Below are 25322 nucleotides of genomic sequence, written 5' to 3' on the forward strand. Positions count from 1 at the left end.
TATTTTTTTTATTTTTTAAAATTTTTTTAACGTTTATTTATTTTTGAGACAGAGAGAGACAGAGCATGAATGGGGCAGGGGCAGAGAGAGGGAGACACAGAATCGGAAGCAGGCTCCAGGCTCTGAGCCATCAGCCCAGAGCCCGACACGGGGCTCGAACTCACAGACTGTGAGATCGTGACCTGAGCTGAAGTCGGACACTTAACCGATTGAGCCACCCAGGCGCCCCAATATCTGTTAAATTTTAAAAACTCCATGCCTTTTGACCCAGAAATTCTACTGTTAGGGATTTGCCATCCTGAACATGGTCATAAAACTATACCACTATGTACTATGTTATTTGTGTAATAACCCTAATCCTTCCTGCCTCCCCACTAAATAAAACCTGGAAACAACCTAAATGCCCATCAATCATTAAAAGGGAACTAGTTAAATAAACTTTGATAAAGCCATACAATGGAATACCACAGACCCTTAAAAAAAAAGAAAAAAAAAAAAAAAGAAGCACACATCAGTATTGCTGATACATGAAAATCCCCAATACCTATTAAGTTACACAAATACGGTGAAGGAGAAAAAGAACAAAGGAAGAAAGGAAGGGAAGTTCAGAATAATGTGTATTGTGTTTTTTTGTGGGATTGCAAAGGACACATACATTCATATGTGCTGGTAGGTGCATAATTTTTTAGAAAGATACGCAGGAATTATTCAAAGAATGTTTTCAAAGTCAATACAGCGTCCTCATACAAATTAGGAAAAGGTACCCTTTTTTCTGAGTGGACATTGCTCAGTGGCCAGGCACACAGCTTGGCAAATAGCGAAAGACAGATTTCAGTCTCTACTTGTCCTCATAGCTGGGTGCCCTTGTACCAATGGCAGACGGAGGGCTGGAGGCTTGAGTGGGGATGAGGGCTTCTGCTTTATAAAAAGGAGACTTTCACTTTACAATGAAGACTTTTCAGGGGCGCCTGGGTGGCGCAGTCGGTTAAGCGTCCGACTTCAGCCAGGTCACGATCTCGCAGTCCGTGAGTTCGAGCCCCGCGTCAGGCTCTGGGCTGATGGCTCAGAGCCTGGAGCCTGTTTCTGATTCTGTGTCTCCCTCTCTCTCTCCCCCTCCCCCGTTCATGCTCTGTCTCTCTCTGTCCCAAAAATAAATAAAACATTGAAAAAAAAAAACAATGAAGATTTTTCTATATTAGTTGAATGTTCATAGCTTGTGCATCTATCATTTTATTATCTGTTTTTATATACATAAATAGAGGAAAATGTTAAAAGTTGGAATCTTGGGCCATGGTTTTTTCCTTCATAATAACTCTCTGACTTAAAAAAATATATATGTAAATATGTTCCTTATATATATTTATATTTACATGTAAATATATCTAATAAATATGTTCACATATTATGTATAATACACATTTACATATTATAGTGTATATGTAAATAATGGTGTGTATAAATATATAAAATATATTTATTATTTCTATTTATATGTAAATGTAAATTATGTATGTATAATTTCACACGGTTCTGCCCTGAAAGAGTAGGATAGCCGAATTTACCCTTCAGGCAAGCCTTTCCTTTGTTCTGAGGAAACCATTTGATCGGGCCCTATAGTTATCAAAATGTAAATCTTGTCCACAGCCGTCGCTCTTGGAGAAACCTATTTCCCGCAAACCTGCATGCACACTTCTCTTGCTCTCGGAGCTAGGCCTTGTGTTAGGTAATATGAACAGTGGTGCACAATTCAGTTTGGCAGAGGCCTCCAAAACCCTGTTGACTGGGGGGAGGGGGGGAATACGGGGAAATAATCTCTGGCTCAGCACGGATTTAGGACGCACATGTTGCAAAACTCTTCAGTGTGGGTGGAGTTTAGAGCAGGGAGGAGGCTTGGGGTGGGGGGGGGGGGGCCTCTGCCTGGCCAGCCTGTTGGCGTCTGCAAAAGTGTTAATTTAAGGCTAACTAACCCATCTAGGTTGCTGTTCTGCTGTAGTTGTTTACTGAGGGGCCCTCGGGCACTAAGGAGTGGGGTGAGATTTACCGGGTAGGGATGGACCCTCTTACCCTCAACTATTTTGGGAAAAGGAAAGTTCTTAAACAAGGAATGGGAACTTGTCCTGGGGATCTTAGGGAGTTCTCTCCCCTTCTCCATCTAATGATTGTTAGGAACTAATACTGAAGAACAACCACTGAAGTGGTGGAGAGGAGGGGAGGGATGGATACAAGGGTGGAGTGTTGGCTGGAACCTGAGGCTGGGTCTGGGCTCCAGCTCTGAGAAGAGCCATGCCGGGCACCATCACTAGGCATTTGCACCAAGACAATTCCTCTCCATTGCCCCTGAATGTTCAGCGGTATCCTGTTTATCCTGTTGCAGCCTCTGGGCTGTGGGCAAGGCTGTGTTCCATGGCGTGAAGAGCTGAGTGCACAGGGAACACGGCTGGAAGGTGGAGTAGCAGAAGAGAAACTTCTTCTAGGACATCCTTTAGGCTACTTCTTGGGGAACTGTCTTCAGAACTGGGGGACCCACTGAGGGACCCATGTTGGGATGTGGGGAGGGGTGGGAGCCAAGCAGTAATCTGGGTAACAAAGGAAATGAGATCGCGTTTTCTATCCCCAGTTAGGGAGGCTGTGCTCACGGATTCTACTCATATGAGAACTCAGCAGAGCACCAGGCTCAGCAGCAGGGAGACGAGAATGGATGAGGGTGAAGGAGGACCACCTGCCCAACCGAGATACACAGAGGGTCCCTAAAGCTCGACCTTTGAGCTGCTTTGGAACTCCTCGGGATTCTAGAGTTTGTTCACATATAACCTGTGCCTACCACTCCCCCCGCCCCATCTCCTTTTCCTGCAGAACTATAGGGAATCTCTGAGACAGAGGAATGAGGGAAAATGGGAGATAAGATGTCCAGGCACAAGAGAAAGAGACACAGAGAGCGAAGCTGGAATGGTTTGATTGGGAAGCAATGTAATCATTTCCAGTGCAGAGCAGAGGGCATCTCCCGCTGTAAGCTGATGTAACTGAACGGCATGCCTTTAGACTAAATTAAACCTTAACCAGGTTTAAGGACAAGATGAGCCAGAGTGAAGGAGGCTGTCTGAAATTTGTCAGCAGGAGACACAGACAGAGTAAGAGGGAGCCAGGGGCTGATTTGTATAAGCAACTTTGCTGCAGGTGTATACAAACAGGTGTAAATTGTTGCAAAAGAGTTTCATGTAATTCTGTCATTTGCTCAAGTTGGTATTTGATACTTCTTGGCCTTTCTTAAGTTATTTTCATTATAGATCTTTTTTTAACATTTATTTATTTATTTATTTTTTGAGACAGAGAGAGACAGAGCATGAACGGGGGAGGAGCAGAGAGAGAGGGAGACACAGAATCCGAAACAGTCTCCAGGCTCTGAGCTGTCAGCACAGAGCCCGACACGGGGCTCAAACTCACGGACCTTCGAGATCATGACCTGAGCCGAAGTCGGCCGCTTAACCGACTAAGCCACCCAGGCGCCCCTCATTATAGATTATTAAAATAATCAGTTGCTTCATAAATTATGCTTCTTGTGTTCAAAACTTTTCCCCTCCCTCTGCCTCTCGTTCACACAACACTTGAGGCTCTCAGACTGCTGTTTCAGCAGCCAAGTGTCTGTTACCTGGAAAAACAGTGTCCGCCAAACCAAGAAGACCTGGGGATGCTCTCAGCTCCTTTTATCAACTATTCACACGCTGCCTGATGCACAGCTTTCCTGCTCTCTGGTAACGTCTTTGGAGCCCTTTTTTTCTCCCCTCTACTACAACATAAAGCACATGCAAAGGCATGTGCAGCTGGACTGTTCCCAGATTTAAATACCAGCGGGTCTCACTGTGAGAAGTCACGTGTAGGTGAAACTAGGCAAAAAAAAAAAAAAAAAAAAAAAAGCTTCTCTTTGATTAGCCCTTTCAGAGATATCTTTCCATGGATGGCGGAAGGATAATAGGAGCACAATGTTCTACTCTTTAAATTATGAAGAGACAGCCACGTACAGGTAACAAAATAAAATGAACGAAGAACAAAGGCCATCTAATATATTTTTTAAAAGATGTCAATAGTATATTTTTTAAGTGTACTTATTTTGAGAGAGACAGAGGGAGCAGGGGAGGGGCAGAGAGAGGGGGACAGAGGATCTGAAGGGGGCCCCAATGCAGGGCTTGAATTCACCAACGCAGAGCTCGTGACCTGAGTTGAAGTTGGATGTTCAACTGACTGAGCCACTCAGGCACCCAATAACGTATTTTTTAAGTAGCATGCTATTTCAACATTTTACAGTGGTGAATACATTATATAAATAATTACAATTATTATTTCGCTATAAACCAAATCAAATTATACATTCTCTCCTTTGTCATTGATTTAAAAAATTTTCTTCAAGCTTTTGAATTAATGTCAACAACCTTAGTTATTTAACAATACTCTGAAGTAGTGTGACCCGGGCTGAACCTGGACCTCAGAGGATTTAGATCCCACAATGTACTGAGTTGGAAAAAAATCACTGTTTGAAAGTAAGCAGCAGGTTTTTTTTTTTTGCCTTCAAGGAAGTGGTTTACTTTAGAATCTGATAGACCAGTGGTTCCCACTGTAAACTGCACCTGAATCACCTGACGGGCTCTGAAAATGGTGAACCCACCCCCAGAGCTTCTGATTGGGTAGGTCTGTAGTGGGTCGGCTAATTTGCATTGCTAACAATTTCCTTGGTGCTGACTTTACTGGCCAGGAGACCACCCTCTGAACATATGCCACCCCCCCCCCCCCCCCCAGCCCCTTGCTGTGAGCCTTTTAGTTGTGCCTAAGTTAAGCAAACAGATGCTTGGGAAAAGTTCTCAAGCATTCAAGGGTGAAGTTTCAGACAAATAAATTGCGTGGTCACTTCAATAACTTAATTTGGGTGTGGGTTTTACTAGACTGTCCCTCCTCTGTGAGACTCTGGACTTTTCTCTGTGTGGATTTAGACTACCCCATGCCTGTGTATTTTTATTTATTTTATAGTCACGTGCTTTCTTCCTGAGCCATAGTTTGCTAAAGCAGAGTATCAGTGAAGGGGGTGCAGGACAGACACGCCCCTCACATTTGCAGCAACGTAAAAAGGGACTGCATCTGCTTGGCACAGAGCCACTTGGCCAGGACCATTTGGTGACGTTGGGACAGGACTATATCCCTGTCCCTGGCTGTCCTTGCTGCTACTCAGCCTGCAAAGACTCTATTCCAGGAAGTGAGGAAAATGAGGATATGGTATATAGGCCTTGGGCTTTGCTACTGGATGTTTCCTGTCTTCTGGGGCCTCCTGGTTGTTGGTCCCTCTACAGGTTGACCTCTCCAGGGATTTTTATAGTGCAGAGGTGAGCTGGCCCTTGAAATAGTCTATGGCTGGGAGCAAAGCACGGAAGACCTGAAGAAGGATCCAGGAGGCTGAACGAAACCTTGTCTAGGAGCAAATATAAATCGCTCTCTGTGTTGTGCTTCCTTCCATTCCCCAAATTTCAGCAAAGTCTCAAGTATGTATGACTAAGTCTGTTAGGATTGTGGGGGAATGAGGAAAGGGTCTGTGGCCAAAGGTGCAAGAGCCTGAGAAATTCACATGGTGCCTGGAGGATGCTGTCTGCTCCACAGTGGGGGGAAAAATGACTCTAAGAAGAGGGACTCATGGATCTGGAGACAAGCAAGAGCCAGTATGGAGCAGTGTGGGATGTGTATGCAGCCCTGGGAGTCCCAGAATGCCAGGGGCGGGAATAGGGGTACTGTAATTTGAACGGCAAAGAATGATGTGACTTTTTTTTCTTTGGAGTCACAGGTAAATAGTGACTGGTCACATAGGTTGTACAGTTTTTAATTTTATAACTTTATTTCTGATAAAAAATGTAATCTATGCTAAGTGAAACAATCCTGAAAGCCTGATTCCAACTAGACTCTGGGAAAAGCAAAACTATGAAAACAGTGAAATGATCAGTGGTTGTGATTTCAGGAGGAGGAAGGGAAGGATGAATAGATGGAATGGGATTTTTTGGGCAGTGAAACTATTTTTGTATGTCACTATAAGGGTGGCCACATGTAACATGTTCATTGTATCAAAATTTGCAAATAAAACTTAAAACGTCACTCTTACTTCCAACCCCCACTATTAACATTTAATTAAATAGCCTTCTAGGGGCGCCCGGGTGGCTCAATAGGTTAAGCGTCCAACTTTGTCCAACTTCGGCTCGGGTCATGATCTCATGGTTTGTGGGTTCGAGCCCCCCCCCCCCCCCCCCATCGGGCTCTGTGCTGACAGCTCAGAGGCTGGAGACTGTTTCGGATTCTGTGTCTCCCTCTCTCTTTGCCCCTCCCCTACTTGAGCTCTGTCTCTCTCTCCTGTCTCTCTCTCTCCCAAAGATAAACATTAAAAAATCAAAAGCCTTCTAATGTTTTACTACACGTGTATAGTATGTATAGATTTTACATAATTAAGATGATACTTGGGGCTCCTGGGTGGCTCAGTCGGTTAAGCGGCCGACTTCGGCTCAAGTCATATCTCGCGGTCTGTGAGTTTGAGCCCTGCGTCGGGCTCTGTGCTGACTGCTCAGAGCCTGGAGCCTGTTTCAGATTCTGTGTCTCCCTCTCTCTCTGACCCTCCCCCATTCATGCTCTGTCTCTCTCTGTCTCAAAAATAAATAAACGTTAAAAAAAATTTTTTTAAAAACATTAAAAAAATAAAATAAATAAGATGATACTTGACATTTTGTAATCTGCATTTTTCACTTATATCTCGAACATTTTCACAAGTGAGTAGGATCCTTAGACTTTGTTTGCTTAGCTAGCCAGTCTTTATCTGCACCTTTTCTCCTCCTGCAAACTGAAAGGGCTTTTAATTAGCTGAAACTCTGATCTGGGTGGGTGTGACAGGGAGCAATGAAATGTCAGGACAACACCCCCCCCCCCCCCCCCCCACCCCGTGTGCTTGAAGGAGTGGAGAGAGAAGACCAGACCAGACCTGAGCTCAGCACCAGCAAGAGCTGTTGACAATCCTGGATGTCTGGGGGCGGAGGGGCAGGAAAGAGTCCATCTCAGGTTCAAACCCAGATCACTCTAAAACAATGTTTCTAAACGCTAGCATCTGTTAAATGAAGATGTCTACCTTGCAGGGTTGCTGTGAAGATAATAGACAATGGATGTAAGGTGCCTGCCCACACAGGAAGTTTTGGTCCATTGTAATGGCTCTTCTTGCAGAAGACCCTGGGGACTGGTTTGGACCAGGAACAAAACTCAAAATCAGTGCCCTCTGCTAGAGGGAAGTGGGGGTGGGAGGGCGTTACCACCTGGGTTGATTTCCTCCAGGCCAGAAGGTGCTCAGAAATGGGTTTGGTTGTGGGGTGTTTTCGTTATTGTTCTTGTTTTGTTAGTGTTTTTTTCTGGGGGGGGGGAGGTGATGGGTGGTTGCAGGGAGAACGCTCCCAACCTGGCGTGGCTGATTGGTACCAACAAGTGGGAATCATCTACTAACCACAGTTCTGCATAAAACCAGGCATTACGTGCCCTGACCGGAGTGGCATTTTGATCTCTAACCTGCAGGAATACCTTTGCAAAAAGATGAATTATTTTGGGTTCTTAGGGTGCCTTTAGTCCCAACAAATGCTTCTGTAGAGCCAGCTGTATCCAAGTGTAAGAAGAGAGCATTTTAATCACCACTAAGTTTAGTACAAGGCAAAATAATGCACCTGCTTAAAAAAAAAAAAATTGAGGGGCGCCTGGGTGGCTCAGTTGGTTAAGCGTCCGACTTTGGCTCAGGTCATGATCTCGTGGTCCGTGAGTTCGAGCCCCGCATCGGGCTCTGTGCTGACCGCTCAGAGCCTGGAGCCTGTTTCAGATTCTGTGTCTCCCTCTCTCTCTGACCCTCCCCCGTTCATGCTCTGTCTCTCTCTGTCTCAAAAATAAATAAACGTTAAAAAAAATAAAAAAAATTGAATTAAAAACAAAAATTCAGATTGCTGGGCCTGCAACCATCTCAAGGTAATAAAAATCCCAGGTGGGGCCCAGGAATCTGCATTTTAACAGACTTCTTGGACTGGTGATTCTTATGCACACAGAAAGCTGAGAAGCTTTATTAAAAGAAGCAAGGCAGATTTATCTGCTTCTAGTCTAGGCTTAATTGCACAGAGCACAAGCGAAGGCCCCCAACTTCCATAGTATTTTTGCACCTGCCTGCATTGCCTGAAATTTCTTTAACAGAAGAGCTTTACTCTATATTGGGATGCTGAAGGCTTACCCGGACACTCTCTCTTCCCGCGAAAGGAACATAGGAGTTTTAGTCAATAGTGTGATGTCTGCTTGCAATAGGGGAAAAGAGCAGAAAGAATCAGATGTGGGTGTGGAGGACCAGGCTCTTACCTTCACCTATGCTCAGATCAATACAAATTTGACACAGAGCTACTTTTCGTCTGTCTGCTCTCTGTTCCCTGGCAACCGGCACCAGAGCAGGGACTCCCAACTCCAGGAGCTGAATACAAACAGCCCAGCCTTTTACAAGGGGTATTTTTTAAATTTGGAGTTAAGAGCTTACATCAATGGGCAGTCTCTATACATCTTCTTCTTAGAGGAGGTAGTCTTGATTTGGGCTACAAATCAAGAGTCACTTGATTTGTAGAGTCACTTAGGGTGCTTTTAATAATCCTCATACCCAAGGCTCCCCACCAGACCATTGGCTCCCAGGTGATTCTAATGTGTGGCCAAGGTTGAGAACCACTGGCCAAATTATCACTGTAGGAAAGACCCACGGCCTAAGAGAGCACGGGAGAAGAATCCATAGATGCTGGCTGCCTTTCAGAAAAGTGTCTACAGGCTGAGAGCAGCCCTGGGATGTAGAGGGACAGAACAAATCCAGAAGGGTGGACTGGTGGACACAGAGCTCCACCAGGGCCAAGGGAGCACGGAGAAGGCACTGCACATGCGTAGTTTGGTCCCATCGTCAAAAAGTAGTCCAAGATAATTTTGTATCTTTTACAAAATATCTTTCCAATAATTTTGCCAAATACAGGAGATGATTTCAAAGATGGTATTATCTGGTGTTATTTTTAGTAGAAAAAATAAAAGGATCAGAAAACATCTTGCTTTCCTTTCAGCTCCTTAATGCACTCACAGAGGACCATGAAAGGCAGGTTTTAGCAGGCTTTTGCACTTCGGTCTTTTCCAGGAAAGGTGGAATGCAGAGCAAGTTAATCAGAGAAAATCCATGTTTGCTTTGGGTTTAGGAATGGAGTGAAGAGGGTCTCGGATGAAAGAGACTCTTTGCAAACAAAAAGAGCAGATAAATCCTTCCTCCTTCTTCACCCCCCACATCTTAACCACGGTCCGATCCGGGTCTAGAATTTTATTTTGTCAGTATCTGTGGAGCTGGTCCTCTGTGTATGAGGGATTTTGTCAGGGCCCTCATCAGCTACTGTTCCTAAACCCCAGCTTTCACCAGGCCACGTCCTCCTTAAGAGTCTGCAGCAACTCCTTGGGTCTCCTGAATAATCCTGACTTTTCCTCTTGGCTGAGAGTTATTCACTGTTGCCCTGAGCTCCTGGAACCCCCGCTGACAGTGGGCTTGGATCTGTGAATTATCTGCATCTACTTGGCTGGGTACCTTAGAACATCTGCACTCTCCTCATATCCGGCTGTTTCCTCCAACATATATGTTCCTAAGATCATCTGGAATAACAATCTCTCTAACATCTTCCTTGGTATATATAGAGAAGAAGACATTCGTTCTCTTAATTCCTTTCCACCATGAATGGAGTTTTAAAAATGTAACAATCATCACTGGGTCTGCCGATCCTTCATCTGACTTCCTCCTATCTGAGGTATTTAAATGATCTTCGATCATTGAGTCTGGGTTTCTTTTTAAGATGCTACTCATCATTTTTATAGTATGTTTTATTTTTGTTGTTAAATTTCAATACAAGCATTGTGTGATAGAAAGTTGAAAGCTTCTGATACGAAAGAGAATAAGAAAACAATGGAATTTATAATCGGGTACGCTTGGATGCTCAGGCTTGAACCTTCTGGGCTTTTTTTGACCCTCTTTCTCTTTGACTCTTCATCTGCGATCACCAGTTCAGTCAGTTCACCTCCAGATGATCTTTCCTGTCTCTGTTTCCTCATGCCCACTCCTTCAGCCACAGCCACTATGATCTCATGGACAACGGACAACGCCAAAAGCTTCCCATCTGGGTCTCCCTACTTCAGTCCCTCCCCTCCCCCAAATTCGTTTTCTTAAATTACCCCTTTGCATCATGTCACCTCGCACACGAATGTCCTCAATGTCTCCCTGCTTCGTGCATGATAAAGGACAAACTCATTTGCTTGGCGTTCAAAGGCCTTCACAATTTGGACCCAACCAAACATTTTAGACATAATTATGATGCCCACTGTTATGAACCCACACTTGTTCCCCTGAGCCCAAGGCCCAGCTTAAGTGGCTCCTTTCCCCTTCCAGATTATTTCTTGGGCGCAGGAAGGATGTCGCTTAGGGAAAGAGCACTGGAGCCCAGAGAGGTGGATTCTGCTCTTATCTCTGCTGCTTCCTGGCTTCGCCAATCTGAGCAATCCCCTTCATCTCCCAGTGCCTCATTTTCTCTTGTAAAACGAGAAGATTGGATTACAGGGGCGCTGAGGTCTTTTGGAGCTCTACAGTTTATTTCCGTATATCCTGGATTTATAGCACTTCAGGCAGGACTACTGATGGGCCATCTAATCTCCAGTGTTGATAGCAGTTTGTGAACTGTTATTTGGTTCACGTGACATCTTTTGTATGCTGTATCTTAAACTTCGTTTCCTAAACTCAAAGTAGTTTTGTTTCTTCATTTTATGAAAGTGATACATGCTAATCCCTAAACATCCATATGATACAGACACGTAAAAGGGAAAACTCCTCCTTTGGCCATAGGGAGGATCAGAGGGCTGTGAGGGCCCCTGAGAAGGGAGTGGCTGACCCGAAGTTTTGAGATGAAGTGTCCTGGGAACTGGATCCTGATGGGAAAATGGAAATTCAGCAGGCAGAAGAGTGAGGAGCAGGAGCCAGGTGGCAGAAACAGCAGGTGCCAAGGCCCAGAGGTGAAACTGGCTGGGATGTTTGGGGTCTGGTGAGAAGCTGAGAGCAGCAGGATGTGGGGTGTTGGGGGAAGGGTGGAGTCATAGATGAGGCTGGAGGGTGGGGTCAGGCAGCAAGGGCCTTGTTAGTCAGGCCAAGGAGATGGGTTATAGGCAGCAGGAAGCCCCTGAAAACCTTTCCTCAGAGGTGTGCCCAGGTTAGGGTAGAAAAAGGGAGGAGGGGACACTGGTGGCTGGGAGACCGGTATGAAAGCAGCCCTCCTGGGCCCCAGCCGAGTCCACGGTAGGGAGATGCTAGAAAGATAACATCAAGATGCCCTTTAGTGCCCCAGCTGGGCAGGGGGAAGAACTGATGGCTGCACGGTGGCCCATACCGGGGTCTGAGGCAGAACAGATCCGCAATACTGGTCCTGTCTTCATTTAAAATGTCAATATTGTGGGGCATTTGGGTGGGTCATTCGGTGAAGCATCTGACTTGTGCTCAGGTCATAATCTCACAGGTCATGAGTTCCAGACCTGCATCAGCGTGGAGCCTGCTTAGGATTCTCTCCTCTCTCTCTCTCTCTCTCTCTCTCTCTCTCTCTCTCCTCCCTCCCCCACTCTCTCTCTCAAAATAAATTAAACGAAAAACAAAATAAAGAAGTAAATAAATAAATAAACAATAACATTTCAATTTTTTGTTCATCGTGAACTATTTTTTTTTTGCCTTACTTTTGATTTTTAAAGTATTATCTTGAAATACTATTTAACTTACTGATGGGTGGAGGATTTCTTCTTAAAGTTTAATGTTATCTTTTTTTTTTTTTTTTTTACATGAAACATGTATTTGTCTTCTTTAGTCTATAAACCCTGGATGAGTGCCCACGCTGGGAAAGTCAGGTGCCGGACACAGAGCTAACTAGCTTGAGCACAAATCCTTCCCCCTGGGAATGCAGGAAAAAGGTCCTGCCACCCCCTAATCTCATGACAAAAACCTTCTGGTTTATGTGAAACCAGAGGACAAACACAGACAGAGACTGGGGGATTCTCTGATTTGCACAAAATATCTTCCTTTTGGATAATTTCTGTCTCAAAGCTGAAGTCTCTGGTTGTGAACCATCATCTTGAAGCAGAATGCCACTTTTTAGTGACTAGTCTGCTATCTGCATGCGGCAGAGACTGTCCCGTCCCGTTGGCTGGCAGGCTTCCCTCCTCTGCCTCTCCAACCCTCTTCTAGTCCTGGCCCAGCTTCCTCATGTCCCTCCTTCCTGTGGCATCATTGGTGCTATATTTAGATTTGCAAATTCAGCAGCAGAGGGGGCTTCTTCCTTCTAGAAAGTGAGTCCGCACTGGAGATGGCACAAAAGTTTTGACAGCCCCTTCTGTGGTGAGGAAGCCCCCCAAGGATGAGTTAGCACCACCGTCCCATTTCACAGATGCAGATACCAAGGCCCAGAGAGATCATGACGCTTGTCTTGTCTCGGACCACACAGCTTGGAAACCCTGACTCTTAGGTTTGCCTGTCATTAAGGTAGTCACAGTGAGAGAGACTTTAGTAATATCGTGGATCAATCCCCTCTTGTTGTAAGGGAGGAAACTAAGTTCTAGAGAAATGTTGCCACTGTCCCAAGATTGATTAGCAAAAGGGGCTCTTGGGTGGCTTGGTCGGTTGAGCATCTGACTTCGGCTCAGGTCATAATCCCAGGGTTCGTGAGTTCGGGCCCCACATCGAGCTCTGCACTGATGGTGCAGAGCCTGCTTGGGATTCTCTCTCTCCCCTTCTCTCTCCCCCTCTCTCTCCTCCCTGCTCGTGCATGCTTGCTCTCCCAAAATAAATTTCAAAAACTTAAAAAAAAAAAAAAAGATTGATTAGCTAAAGATTCCCCAGCTCTTTCCATCACACCCTGTTCTTTCCCTTTCTACACATGGCTTGGGTCTCCTGCCAGAGGCTCAACTTTTCCGTTGCAGGGACTGCGTCTTCCACTTTCTTGTGCCACAGCCCAGAGCCACCATGAACAGTCCGTGCCCAGGAAGCCATGCCGGTGGTCAGACTCAGATAATCGGTAGTTCAATAGTAAAAGCTGGCGCTTAGTGAGCCTGTGTTATGCGCCAGGTGCTTTGCATCTATTACTTCACTTAACCCTCGCGACCCTCTGAGGTAGGTCCTATTATTATCCGCATTTTTTACTGTGATTAAAAATAACTACACACCAGATTTATCATCTTAACTACTTCTAAGTGTCTAGATCAGTAGTGTTTTCGCCTATACATTGCATATTCACATTGTTGTGATTATCCCAGTTTTAATACATGAGAAAACATTCACTCAGAGAAGTTGGGTAATTTGTCCCATGTCCTACACCCAGTTGAGGACAGCTGGGATTCAAAGTGGGGCCTTTTGACTCCAGAGCCCATGCTCCCAACCACCCGTGGATAACCTATGCTGGCTTGTTTCAGCCTGACCCTTACCCGGGCAGGAGGGGCCATCACCACAGGCCTCTTTGGTCACCTCCATCTCTGTCCCTGGAGAAGGCATCCGATCCTTCCACCAAGCAAGCAGTCTTTACTGGGGACACATGTGCCCCCACCACCACCCTGCTGCTGGTCCCCAAGAGCTGACTTGTTGCTAGAGGGAAGCATGGGCTCTTAGGGGCCTGTCTCTATCTTTAAGGAGGGGCAGAAAACAAAGAGGACAGATGGCAGGAGGAGAGGCAGAGGGTAGTGCAGGCAGGTGGGGAGTGGGTAGGAACGCGGTCCAGGCCCTCTGGGGTCTGGGACCTCCTGAGAAGCAGGATGGCTGGACTCACGGAGGGAGACCAGGGCACCACGTGCCCGTGTCCTTTCACGGCATCCTAGTGACAAAGACTGCCCAGGAGTCCTGGCGTGGAGGGGTGCATGCGGCTTAACTGTTAGCAACTTGTTTCTGCGGTTCTTAACCACCGTTAACCAGAGAAATTAACTTGCAAGTTTCTCCAGACACTCTACCATTTTTCTTTCTTTTCTTTCTACCTCGATCTGCAAATACTTTGTGGTTGTCTTTGGCATATCTGAAGTGCTGATCTGGGTTATAAGTCCAACTGGGCTGACCTGCACAGGCAGGAGTAGGGATGATCCTATGAAGGCCCTGAATCCTTTTTACAAATCCTGGCACGCTTTACCCTGCCAGAGGCAGTTAGGCACGGGGCACAGCACCCTGAGACTGATGAGGTGACAAAGGAAATAGGCTAAACTAGACTCAAGAAGTTCTTAGATGATCTGCCACTTGCTGTGATAGTTTCTACTGACTTGCGGGGACTGCAGGGACACACTTTCCTTCCTCCCAGCGCTGAGGAGGCCTTGCTGGTCCCCTCGCTCAGCCACTCACGCAGCAGGGAGGGACTGGGGGGAAGGGAAATCTCTTCCAAAAAACCATACATACATAAGCAGGTTGCAAAATGCAAAAAAGTTACAGGAGGCTCCTGTGTCCACAGATGGCACAGACTGTTGGTTTGGAACAGTCCCCAGAGGTCATGTTATTTAATCCCGTCACTGTGCTTGGCTTTGACATGCTCTTTGTTCTAACAAGGTGCAGACAGCTGACATTTTGCTATGTTCACGGTCTCTCCTCAACCGGCATGAAAATTGCCCTGGGGAACTGATGATTCCCAAACAACAAATTTGTAAGACGATGATGTGATGTATAATTCTAATCACATTTCAGAACCTTCCGAAAATGTAATCTGTGTAATTCTAGAAAAGGAATGTGTTTTTAAGAATTTAAGCATGTTCATTTATTTATTTATTTATTTATTTTCAGTGAGAGAAAGAGAGAGAGAGAGAGACAGAGGTGGGGGGGAGGGAGAGACAGTGCGTGTGAGTTGGGGAAGGGCAAAGAGAATGAGAATCCTAAACAGGTTCTGTGCTCAGCAGGGGAGGGGGACTGGGGCAGGGGGAGGGGCTGACAGGAGGATTGATCTTACTACCACGAGATCATGACCTGAACTGAAATCAAGAGTTGGATGCCTAACCAACTGACTGAGCCACCCAAGTAACCGAGCATGCTCATTTAAATTAAAAAAAATTTTTTTTTAATTTATATATTTATTTTGAAGGAGACAGTGAGCAGGGAGGGGGGGCGGGGAGAAAGAAAGAATCCCAAGCAGGCTCCATGCTGTCAGCCTAGAGCCCAATGCAGGGCTCGAACCCATGAGTTGTGAGATCATGACTTGATCAGAAACCAAGAGTCGGATGCCCAACCAACTGAGCCACCCAGGCACCCCAAGCATGTCCTTTTAAAGATTAACCTTGATGGGAAAAAAGGACTCTTGCCTATGTCTACCTTGGCACAATATAATATTGTCACCCACTTATCTGGGCATCCCAGTTTGATAGTTAAAAGCAAAGATATTTTCAGAGAGTGAAGAGTGATTTTGAGGAATGATATTTCTAGTACGTTGAAAAATTCGGCTCAGTTAAGCTCATTTCACTGGGATCTGGGAAAAAACCCTATTGGGGAATATCACATGTGGGGATTGAAGTGGAAAGAAGCCTTGTAATTCTTAAAAACCATCCAAAAATGCTTATTAATAATACGTGAAAACACACTTTGAAACAACATCTAATTGGTGAAAAAAAATATAGCACGGATCCCCAAGTATAATATTTTATGGTAAGTACAGAAAATAATTTCATTGTCACTTTTTTCTATGGAGGCGAAATACACTGTGTAAAATTGACCATTTCTACCGTTTCGAAGTGTGCAATTGAGCAACTTCCTGACGGGGTGCAGCCACCACCGCTATCTAGTTGCAGAGGTTTTACATCACCCCAAAAGGAAACCTCATTCCCACAAAGAGGTCATTAGCAATTTTAAAGCAGATTTCCCCCCATTTTATTTGGAGGTATTTACACAAATACCTTTTGTTTTAATCGTTTTAAGAGGTTGTGTTCGGCATGCATCAGGTATATTAGGCCCAATCATCTGTGACTGGTTTGCAAATGTGATCATTTTTGAATGTGGAGAATGATATGAAACGAAATGAAAAGACTTTCTATTGTAAAAAAAAAAAAAAAAAGAAAAAGACTTTGACCCTAAACAGGCTGTAAAGACTGCTTAAAAGGCACAATAGTCACAGATAACGACGAGGATCTGGTTTTCCAAGGATTTGGTATTTCATTTGCCATTTCCCTTTCGAAAGTGTATTTCCCAAGTTTGTATTTTATCCCACCCATAGTAATTCGCACTAAAATAAGATGACTTTCCTTCCGGCCAGGTACTGAGTGTGGACACTGATACGCTTCCTGTGCCTAAGAGATTATTCTTCATCCCATAGCGGTGAAGTTGTAAACTAAACAACGACAACAAATTGAATGGGGGGAGGGGGTCTCTCACCCTGTAGGGAGCATCCTTAACCACAGCCCCCCACCGCCAACTCCCTTGGCTTAGGCGTGATCTCCCTCCTCCAAACTTTCCCTCCTTATCACCTGTTCTTTCCTGAACAAAGTCCCATTCTTCCAGCTAACAGCTGCGGACTGAGCCACCTCTGTGCGGGAGAGAAAAGCCCAGCTATCTGCCCTCCAGCCGCAGGGATGTTGGTGACAGATAGTGCCTTAATGCCTTAACCTATTACCCTCGGTGAGCTTTCATTTTGAACCAGGACTCTGAGACACTGCCTTATCCCACATGGATGCCTCTTTAATGACACAATTTGGGAAAGCCCCGGCCAGGAGGGATTTGGGGGAAGGAAGCATCCACGGATCTCTTCCTCTCTGTTTAACATATTCACTGCTACAACACCCCTGTTCTGTTATACGTTATTATAATAATGTATGATATTACTTTCCAGATGAGAAGGTTGAGGCGAAAAGGGATTACGTGACCCGTTCAAAGACCATGAGCTGGTAAGTACAGAGAAGTACTCAAATCCAGGCCTGCCTGATTTCAAAGATCCTATTCTTTCCAGTATGGCAAAAACACCTTTCTGAGCACTTCTTAAATTATACCACGTCGGTCCTGTATGCTTGGTCTATGCGTGAGACCGACTCTTCTCTTTATAATTACAGCTCACTCTCAGACTACACAAACGACTGTGGGAACGTTCTTGGAAAAACATGTATCCGTAGATATCAAATGTGCTGGGTCAGCCCAGAATTCAAGTGCAGACCAGGAAACCTGTAAGAGCCTGAAATACTGACGGGCATGGTTCTGTAGGGGTTTCTGGGGTTTCTCACTAGTAAATTAGTTCTTTTAGTTAAAAAAAATGTCTAGGGGAGCCTGGGTGGCTCAGTCGGTTAAGCGCCCAAGTTCGCTCAGGTCATGATCTCGCGGTTCATCAGTTCCAGCCACACATTGGGCTCTGTGCTGACTGCCTGGAGCCTGCTTTGGATTCTGTGTCTCCCTCTCTCTCTGCCCCTCCCTCACTCACACACTCTGTCTCTCTCAAGAAATAAATAAACATTAAAAAAAAATTTTTTAATATCTAGGGCAAATACAGAATATAGACTAAGCTGGACCAACCTCTATTGGTCAACACCTGACACAGGGTAAAAAAAAAAAAAAAAAAGAGGGGAGTGGCCTATGTACTCCCTTCTCCCAGCAGGCAAACAGGGAGCTACGGTTCTGGAGCAGGATCGGCTATGTGAGCTCCGACAGTGACTTCACCTCTCTGGGCCTTAGGTTTCTTGCCTCAGAAATAAAGTTGCTAAAGAGACGGCCTCCCAAGTCCTCGCCAGGAGACCTGTGTGATCTGGATGGGGGCTTTTCCGCTGCTGTCCGTGTCCTTCCACAGAGCAGGGGGAGCAGGCTCAGCTGGTGTGGCTCAGGGAACCTGTGACCAGAACTGACTACATCATTTCTAGGGGCCCAGGAAGTCCAGCAAGCGTGTGCAGTGAGAACACTGAAGCTGTCCTTCAGGCTTAGACATCAACGGCCCTGAACAAACAGAGAGACACAGGGCCACCTTAAAGAAGCAGAAAGGCTGACACAGAAGAGGGGCTGACAGAGGGGAATCACGAAGCAAGAGACACACGTGTCTGATGGGGAGAGAGTGGCAGCCCCTCTGACCATTATCCAACAGAGACAGAGTCTGGTTAAGCAGACTCAGATGGTTTCCCCGGCAAGGTCATAGCCATAGTGGGCAAGGGCACTGCAGCCCTTTAGCTTGGAAGCAGGATCTGGGGTCACCCATGAGCCTGAGCGTCTGACACTACAACACGCAGCAGCCCCCCACACCAGCCTGGACCCCTTGCACGCATATCCTCTCATCATTCCCAATAGTGTAAGAGGATCACACCAACTGCTCACCTCTGGATAAGATCAACACCAACTTAAAGAGTCATGGGAGGGGGCGCCTGGGTGGCGCAGTCGGTTAAGCGTCCGACTTCAGCCAGGTCACGATCTCGCGGTCCGTGAGTTCGAGCCCCGCGTCAGGCTCTGGGCTGATGGCTCGGAGCCTGGAGCCTGTTTCCGATTCTGTGTCTCCCTCTCTCTCTGCCCCTCCCCCGTTCATGCTCTGTCTCTCTCTGTCCCCCCAAAAATAAATAAAACGTTGAAAAAAAAATTAAAAAAAAAAAGAGTCATGGGAGGCTGGATAGAGGACTCCTTTCTACTAAAGCTGGAATAAACTCTTTTTTTAAAAAGTTGCACCCTCAAAACCCAGCCATCAGTTTCACAAAATATACACCAGTGGCCATGGGGAGATCAGGCAAGAAAGGGTGAATTGTGCTGCAGAAACTATCCAAGGTGATGGCAGAGTTATTTGGATCCGTGCCTCACAGTGCTGCAGCATCTTCACATGGGACTGAGAAGACATTAAAAGGTGGACCGATACATAGTGTCTCATCCCCCACACCTCAACCTGTCTTTTATCCCGAAACATTCTACCCATGGACCTCAGGGCAACACATTCTGCTCTAGGACAGACACAGCGTATCCACCTCTGTCCAGAGTTTGGCCATAGGATCAGATCTATAAGCCCTTGGACTTCCTAATAGCTATGTTACCACTTAATTGGCTTTTTATCCCAACTCTAAGGATTTGCACTCATGGTTTACCTGGTCTGCTTACAGAGGTAGAAACAGAGACTATTCCAAGATGACCTTATGCCTGGAGATCTTCCTGCTCTCGTTTCTCTGGAGAGAACAACATATACCCCATTGGTGCATATCGTTTGTGGAATCTAGTTTTATTTGACCCTAAATTTTTTTAAAATAGTAACTCATTGAAATATAGGCCCCAGCACCTCTAGCCCTTCTCCTTGGCAACCCCTTACCCAAACCGTCCCAGATAGAGGAATATCAGAAGGCTTATCAATTGCAAAGATATATATTCTAAACTTTAAACACATACCATCTCTGTAAGAATATACAAATGAAGAGGGGCTTCCTGTTCGAGACAGAATTCATTTACTTGGCCTAAATCAGTTTCTCAACAGCAGCTCTATTGCAATTTTTGGCGATTCTTTGCTGTGAGTACTGCTCTGTAAGTGTAGGATGCTTACCGGCACCTCTGGCGTCTACCTGTTGGTGCCAGCAGCACCCCCTCCACATTTGTGATGATCAAGTGTCCCCTGGGGGACGAAAGTGCCCCTGGTGGAGAAGCACCGATCTAAATGATGCAGCCAGGCCTTCATGGAGGGCAGCAGAAGGAGGCTTCCGTGGAGTCTCTAAAAAGCCAGAGAGACCTTTCCGCTTCCCTGCTACAAGCTATCATTCAAATTTTTTTTCTTATTCATATTCTTTGTTTTAAAGTTTACTTATTTATTTCGAGAGAGAAGTAAGCAAGCATGAGTGGGGGAGGGACAGAGAGAGAGGGAGAGAGAACCCCTAGCGGACTCTGTGCTGTCAGCGCAGAGCCCGACACGGGACTCCATCTCACAAACCACGAGACCATGACCCGAGCCAAAATCAAGACTTGATGCTCAACTGACTGAGCCCCCCAGGTGCCCCTCCTATTCGTATTCTTTAACCAGCCTAGATCCCGTGATGCTGCTGCATGTGGGCAAGAGTAAGATCCTCTTTGAAAATGAACCAAACAGTAAATTCTCCACTGAACAGATGAGGTTCATCATCTGTGGGGGAAAATCAAGAGACTATCTGCAAATGTGTGCCTGAAGTTCTCTGGAGAGAACTACTCTCTGGAGTAGTACCAGCCCAGTCTCCTCCAATTCCGTGATGTAGGAGTCTTGGCTGGAATGTAATTGTGGTTCCATCCTTGCGAACCTAATAAAGTGTATCACAGCCCACTTCGAGACCAGTTGCGTGAAAAGAAGGGAGTTGTTCGGCTATGGTACCCTGGCGATCACTGGATCCAGGACAGAGGGTGCTTTGCGCACATGGACTCTGGTTTAGGGTTTTCCTGGCACAACCATGCCCAGAGTGGGTGAGAAAGAGTGCCCCAAGTTTCCCTAGCCAATGACCCTGAAAGCTACAAATACTAAGCAAATTCTAGTAACGTGGCTCCAGGGTAGCTTGCCCACAAGGAGAAAGAAGCCTTGCCTGAGGATTCCATCCATTGGTGTGACACAAGAAGTCCCAGTTGAGGGGCGCCTGGGTGGCGCAGTCGGTTAAGCGTCCGACTTCAGCCAGGTCACGATCTTGCACTCCGTGAGTTCGAGCCCCGCGTCAGGCTCTGGGCTGATGACTCAGAGCCTGGAGCCTGTTTCCGATTCTGTGTCTCCCTCTCTCTCTGCCCCTCCCCCGTTCATGCTCTGTCTCTCTCTGTCCCAAAAATAAATAAACGTTGGAAAAAAATTTTTTTTTAAAAAGAAGTCCCAGTTGAGCAGTTTCTTGGCTGACATAATGCAGATGGGCAGTGTGAAGAGAAATACTTCCTGGGAAGTGTAACTTGTCTCTACCATTAGATGCTGTGCCTTCTTTTTCCTTCCCTCACGAGCACAGGCCTCTGCCCTAAGCTTATAAAGAATGAGAAGAGAGATGCTCCCAGACACATGTATGTTCAAGAGTTGCTCTATCCATCACGAGGCCCTGGGCAGCTTCCTGCTCTGCTTGCCATTCTAATTAAAGGGGGTTGGGTCCATTACCATGAGGAGAAAGAGAGACTGCAAATGGTCACTCATGATATGTGGGTTGAAGGACTGGCTATTGTGTTTACTTTTTATTTACTTGTTATACTGACCATGAAGCCAATGCCATTCTTGGCACGTCAGCCCATGTTGTCTTACTTCGTCTTCACAAAAAGGCTGTGAGGAAGGCATCTCTAGTTTTGACACCTGAGGAAACTGAAGCTTACGGAAGTTGAGTGACTTCCTCAGGACCCATATGCTAGCAATGGGCCGTTGAAATTCAGCCCTTTTGGGCTCCAATTGCATTGTCCTTCTAAATACGTCACAGCAACCTTCTAGGTGACCTTGTTGGATGCTGTGTAGTTGTGTTTTCTGACCTCACTGTTTAGGGATGGACAGCTTTCAAAGATGGATGATTCAGTCAGGAAACATCTCCTGAAGGCCTTGGGATAAAATCATTGAAAGCTGTCTATCTTTAAACAGTAGGGTCAGAGAATAGTCTCCATGCCTAAACGATCACATGGCATTAGAGCCGAGAGGGGCTTCGGGAATTGGCTCATCCAAACTCGGCATTTGCAGATGGGGGACACAGGAGAGGGGAGGACTTATCCAGGGTGGCGTGGTAGAAAAGCCATACATGGAATATATGGAAGCTTCATTAAAGAAAGACTACAGGGTGCGGTAGGTGAATGGGGGTGCAGAGAGGGATGAATTAGAGTTAGGGTTGATGACGATGCAATTGACAGAAATAGGGAGGCTCAGAGATGGAGCTAGCGGCAGAAAGGTGAAAATAAGGTGAATTTCTTTCCTTTTTTAAAAAAGTAATTTGTACACCTAATTGTGGGACTTGAACTCACGGCCCCAAGATGATGAGTCACATGTTCTACCTACTGAGCCAACCAGATGCCCTGGTGAATTTGTTTCTGAAGAATTGAACTTGAAAAGCCAAGTAACTGGAAATTCCAATTGAAGATTCCAAGACCTGAGGAGAGAAGTCATGTCCCCGAAGCTGTGAAATTACATCTCCAAGTGAGAGTCCTGGCAGTGAGATCCGGACACCCAAGACAAGGCTCTGCCGTGCTCGACAGATTTTTCGCCACTTAGGTTAAGGCAGAGGAAGGGTGTTTGTCACATCTACAGCCCTTGCAAAGCTAAATGCCACACGTGTCACACAATCAATAGGTAAAATAACCAAAATGGCCAAAAAGAAGAACTGAAATGAACATAAACTTTACCAAGGATCAATGCAAAGTTCTGCGTTTACGTTCAGGAAATCAGTTACACAACTACGGAATTAAGAAGAAAGAATAGCAGTGATATTCATGACTGTCAGTTTTAATCTAACAGTTATTATGTTCCAGGATCACTATGTGCCCTTGATGGACACTCACTATCTCTCTATTTTTGTGGCTAAGAGTTTAGGCAAAGTCTCACATAAATTTTGATAAACCTAAGGATATAAACACAGCTCTTCACTTATACTGTCACCTGGTACCAAATAATTGCAGTTACGCAACCTTCCGAATTGGTGTCAGTCAGGACAGAGGGCACAAATCACAGGGATGAAGTATTTCATTTCCCTATTCTTTGACATCCCACCTAATTACAGAAAAGATTTAAGGTGGTGCTTCAAGTCCATCATGTTTACAATTTCCTGTCTTTGAAAAGCTCCGCGTCGGCAGTGCACATTTTACCAAAACAGGCCAATTCTGTAAAGACAACTGAGTAACCAAGTGGAAAAAAACTTACTTCTGCTTCAGCGGATGAGTGTAGTGTATGATTATCCACAATATAATTTTGGTTTCCCGCCCTATAATCTATGGTTGTATACTGCCTATTGACCACTCACTCTGTGATTAAGCTGGACTCTGTCCCAGGCGGGTAGAGGGTGGAGCTCATATGATGATTCAGGTTCTATTCCCTTTCCTTATTTAAATTCCCATCTGGATTTCCTAAAAGAGGTTCTAAGGCTTAGCGTAGCTCCAGGTTATGGAATGTCTGGAAAGGACTATATAAAACCCTCTTGCTCATTTGAGAGAAGCCCTAATATCCATGCCTTGTTGGTTTCTTTGGCATGTCTTCCCTACACTCTTTTCCTTTCACTCCTTACTGCTGTGCCTCAAGTCCAGGCCTATGGCACTAGATGCTTAGGCTGCTTAACTGGCCCCATTACAGAGTATCCCTGCCCCCTATTACATGCTTGCTGGCATGACATTTCTATTCCTGTAAACTATTCTCTAACCCCCTGTGGTTAGAGCCCTCACTGTCCTTTGTGAGCTGACTCCACCCTACACATCCCAATTTACCAGGACCTTCTGGTTCCATACACCCTACTCCATAGTCTCTGTTGGTCAGAACACTCTCATCATCCCACCAGTGGACTGTGTTCAAGTCCAGTTCCAAGTTGCGTTTCTCTATTTCCTCCCTCCCGGCTCATTGTTTTTCCTCCAATTCTCACCCTACTTTTGTCTTACTTGCCTCTCAAACCTAGCTCTTGAAGCATTTTCTCCATGAGATCTTTCTCAGCTACTCCAATTCCCTTCTTATATTCGTTTAGTCTCTTACTACTTTCATTGATTCATCTGCCCCCCCTCCCATGAGAGTGTAGTGACTCAAGACCAAGGGAAAGACTGAGGTACCTTCTTGGCCCCTGTCAGTGCAGGTCAAACCACAGTACCCAACAACACACCCTTGAAATGGCTGGCCGTGCTGATGGAGCCTACCGGTCCCAGATCAGCAGTTCATTTCAAAACACCATTTACCAAACACCTAACCGGTATAAGATCCAAATTCTCACTGTGAAGGGCGGTCACTCTGCAAATTCCAGACTCATTTCTCTTAAATTTTGTCTCAAAACCTCTAATTGTCTAGCTCTTTATTATTTGTGATAGTTTACTTGTTGCACGTGTCACATCACCCATGACAAACTGAAGGTCACAGTGGTAGTTGGAATATAAAACACTCACTGAACATTTAAAATTTCCGATCTCCAACAACCATGATGCTGTTACCATGAAATAAAAAGATCTTCAAAATAAAAAGTTGGGATACTGTCTTTTCCACAGCTCAGAGGAGTTGTTTGATTCTTGCCCCTTGGGCCACTTCTGGTTTTTAATTTCTAAGTGGCTTTTTATTAGATAATTGCTATAGTGACAAAATAACACTGGAAAAACAGATCTCATGTCCCCACACAATTGTGATATCCACCCACAAAATAAATAAGAGACAACTGCAATGAATACAAATGATTACAACCATCTTTAACATTAAACATTAAATAGTAATCCACAATGAAATGGTTGAGATTCAGATTAGACAAACGCATCCTTCGAATAATTTGTTGTATTCAGGCTCTGAAAGCTGAACTTCAGTAGAATCTAAGTCCTTGGGTTTTCTTTTTTACCGTCTCCCCAGGGCTTCCTACATGCATCTTTCAATGACAAAAGCCAGCTAGAATAAGCCCACTTGTTCCTACATATTTCTTTAAAAACTCAGGGTACTTCTCTATAGCAATTGCCACCCACTGCCTTACAACGAGCAAAGTATTCCAGGATTTCAGTTTTTCTCAGAATCAGTAGATCATTAAAAAAAAAAAAAAAAAGGAAGGAGAAGTATTGGATGGGGAAAATCTTACCTCAACTTCTGACTGGCAGGGACAGTTATTTTGTTAAGCTTGTCCATTCTTTTTGTTAATTATAAGAGCCACGAATAACCGTCAGTGGTAAGGTCAGCAGTCACTGGCCCTCCTAGGGAGTAGCATGGTAAGCCTTTGATCTCAAGGGTCCCAGTCACTTGAGTCTGATTTCCGAGAGAGTGCCGGCTGCTGGCAGACACCCTACACTAGGGAGAAGTAAAACTTGCTCGAGCACATAGTCAAGTTTCATGTTTCTACACAATCATGTGATCTGGGTAGCCAGCCAGCTTGGCTGATTACTCCACGTTGTGTAAACTTTAATAGTGAAACCTATTGGACATGCAAATTTCTTTCCAGCTGCTTTCTTTTATAACCAGATTTGTAATCAGGTCAGGACGGGCTTCTGGCTGGTCACTACTTCCTGTTGTCCCAAACACATATAGTCCTTGTTTTCAGCAGGTGTCATTCTGTCCCCAGTAGCTTCCTGGGCTCAAGAAAAAGCAGAATAATCAATTCTCAGGTCTCTTTGGGACTTTCTGCTCATTTGCATAAATTCATGGATAAACTTTTCCACTTAAAGAACCATGATATGAAAATAGCATTTCTGTACTGTCATT

General features: G+C 45.3%; 1 protein-coding gene across 2 annotated transcripts in view; it reads right to left on the minus strand.

The window, feature by feature from the left end:
* Positions 1-24950, minus strand: part of BLNK (B cell linker) — a 77300-nt gene extending 52350 nt beyond the window's left edge. The window contains exon 1 of one of the 2 annotated variants that reach the window (XM_047824944.1): positions 24706-24950. In XM_047824944.1, coding sequence (XP_047680900.1) covers positions 24706-24752 — 47 coding nt within the window. In that variant the 5' untranslated portion in view covers positions 24753-24950. The remainder of the gene's footprint in view (positions 1-24705) is intronic. The other variant, XM_047824945.1, reaches the window with a different exon arrangement.
* Positions 24951-25322: the final 372 nt, after the last annotated feature.

Source organism: Prionailurus viverrinus, chromosome D2 (genome assembly GCF_022837055.1).
Source record: "Prionailurus viverrinus isolate Anna chromosome D2, UM_Priviv_1.0, whole genome shotgun sequence".
Classification (NCBI taxonomy): Eukaryota; Metazoa; Chordata; class Mammalia; order Carnivora; family Felidae; genus Prionailurus; species Prionailurus viverrinus.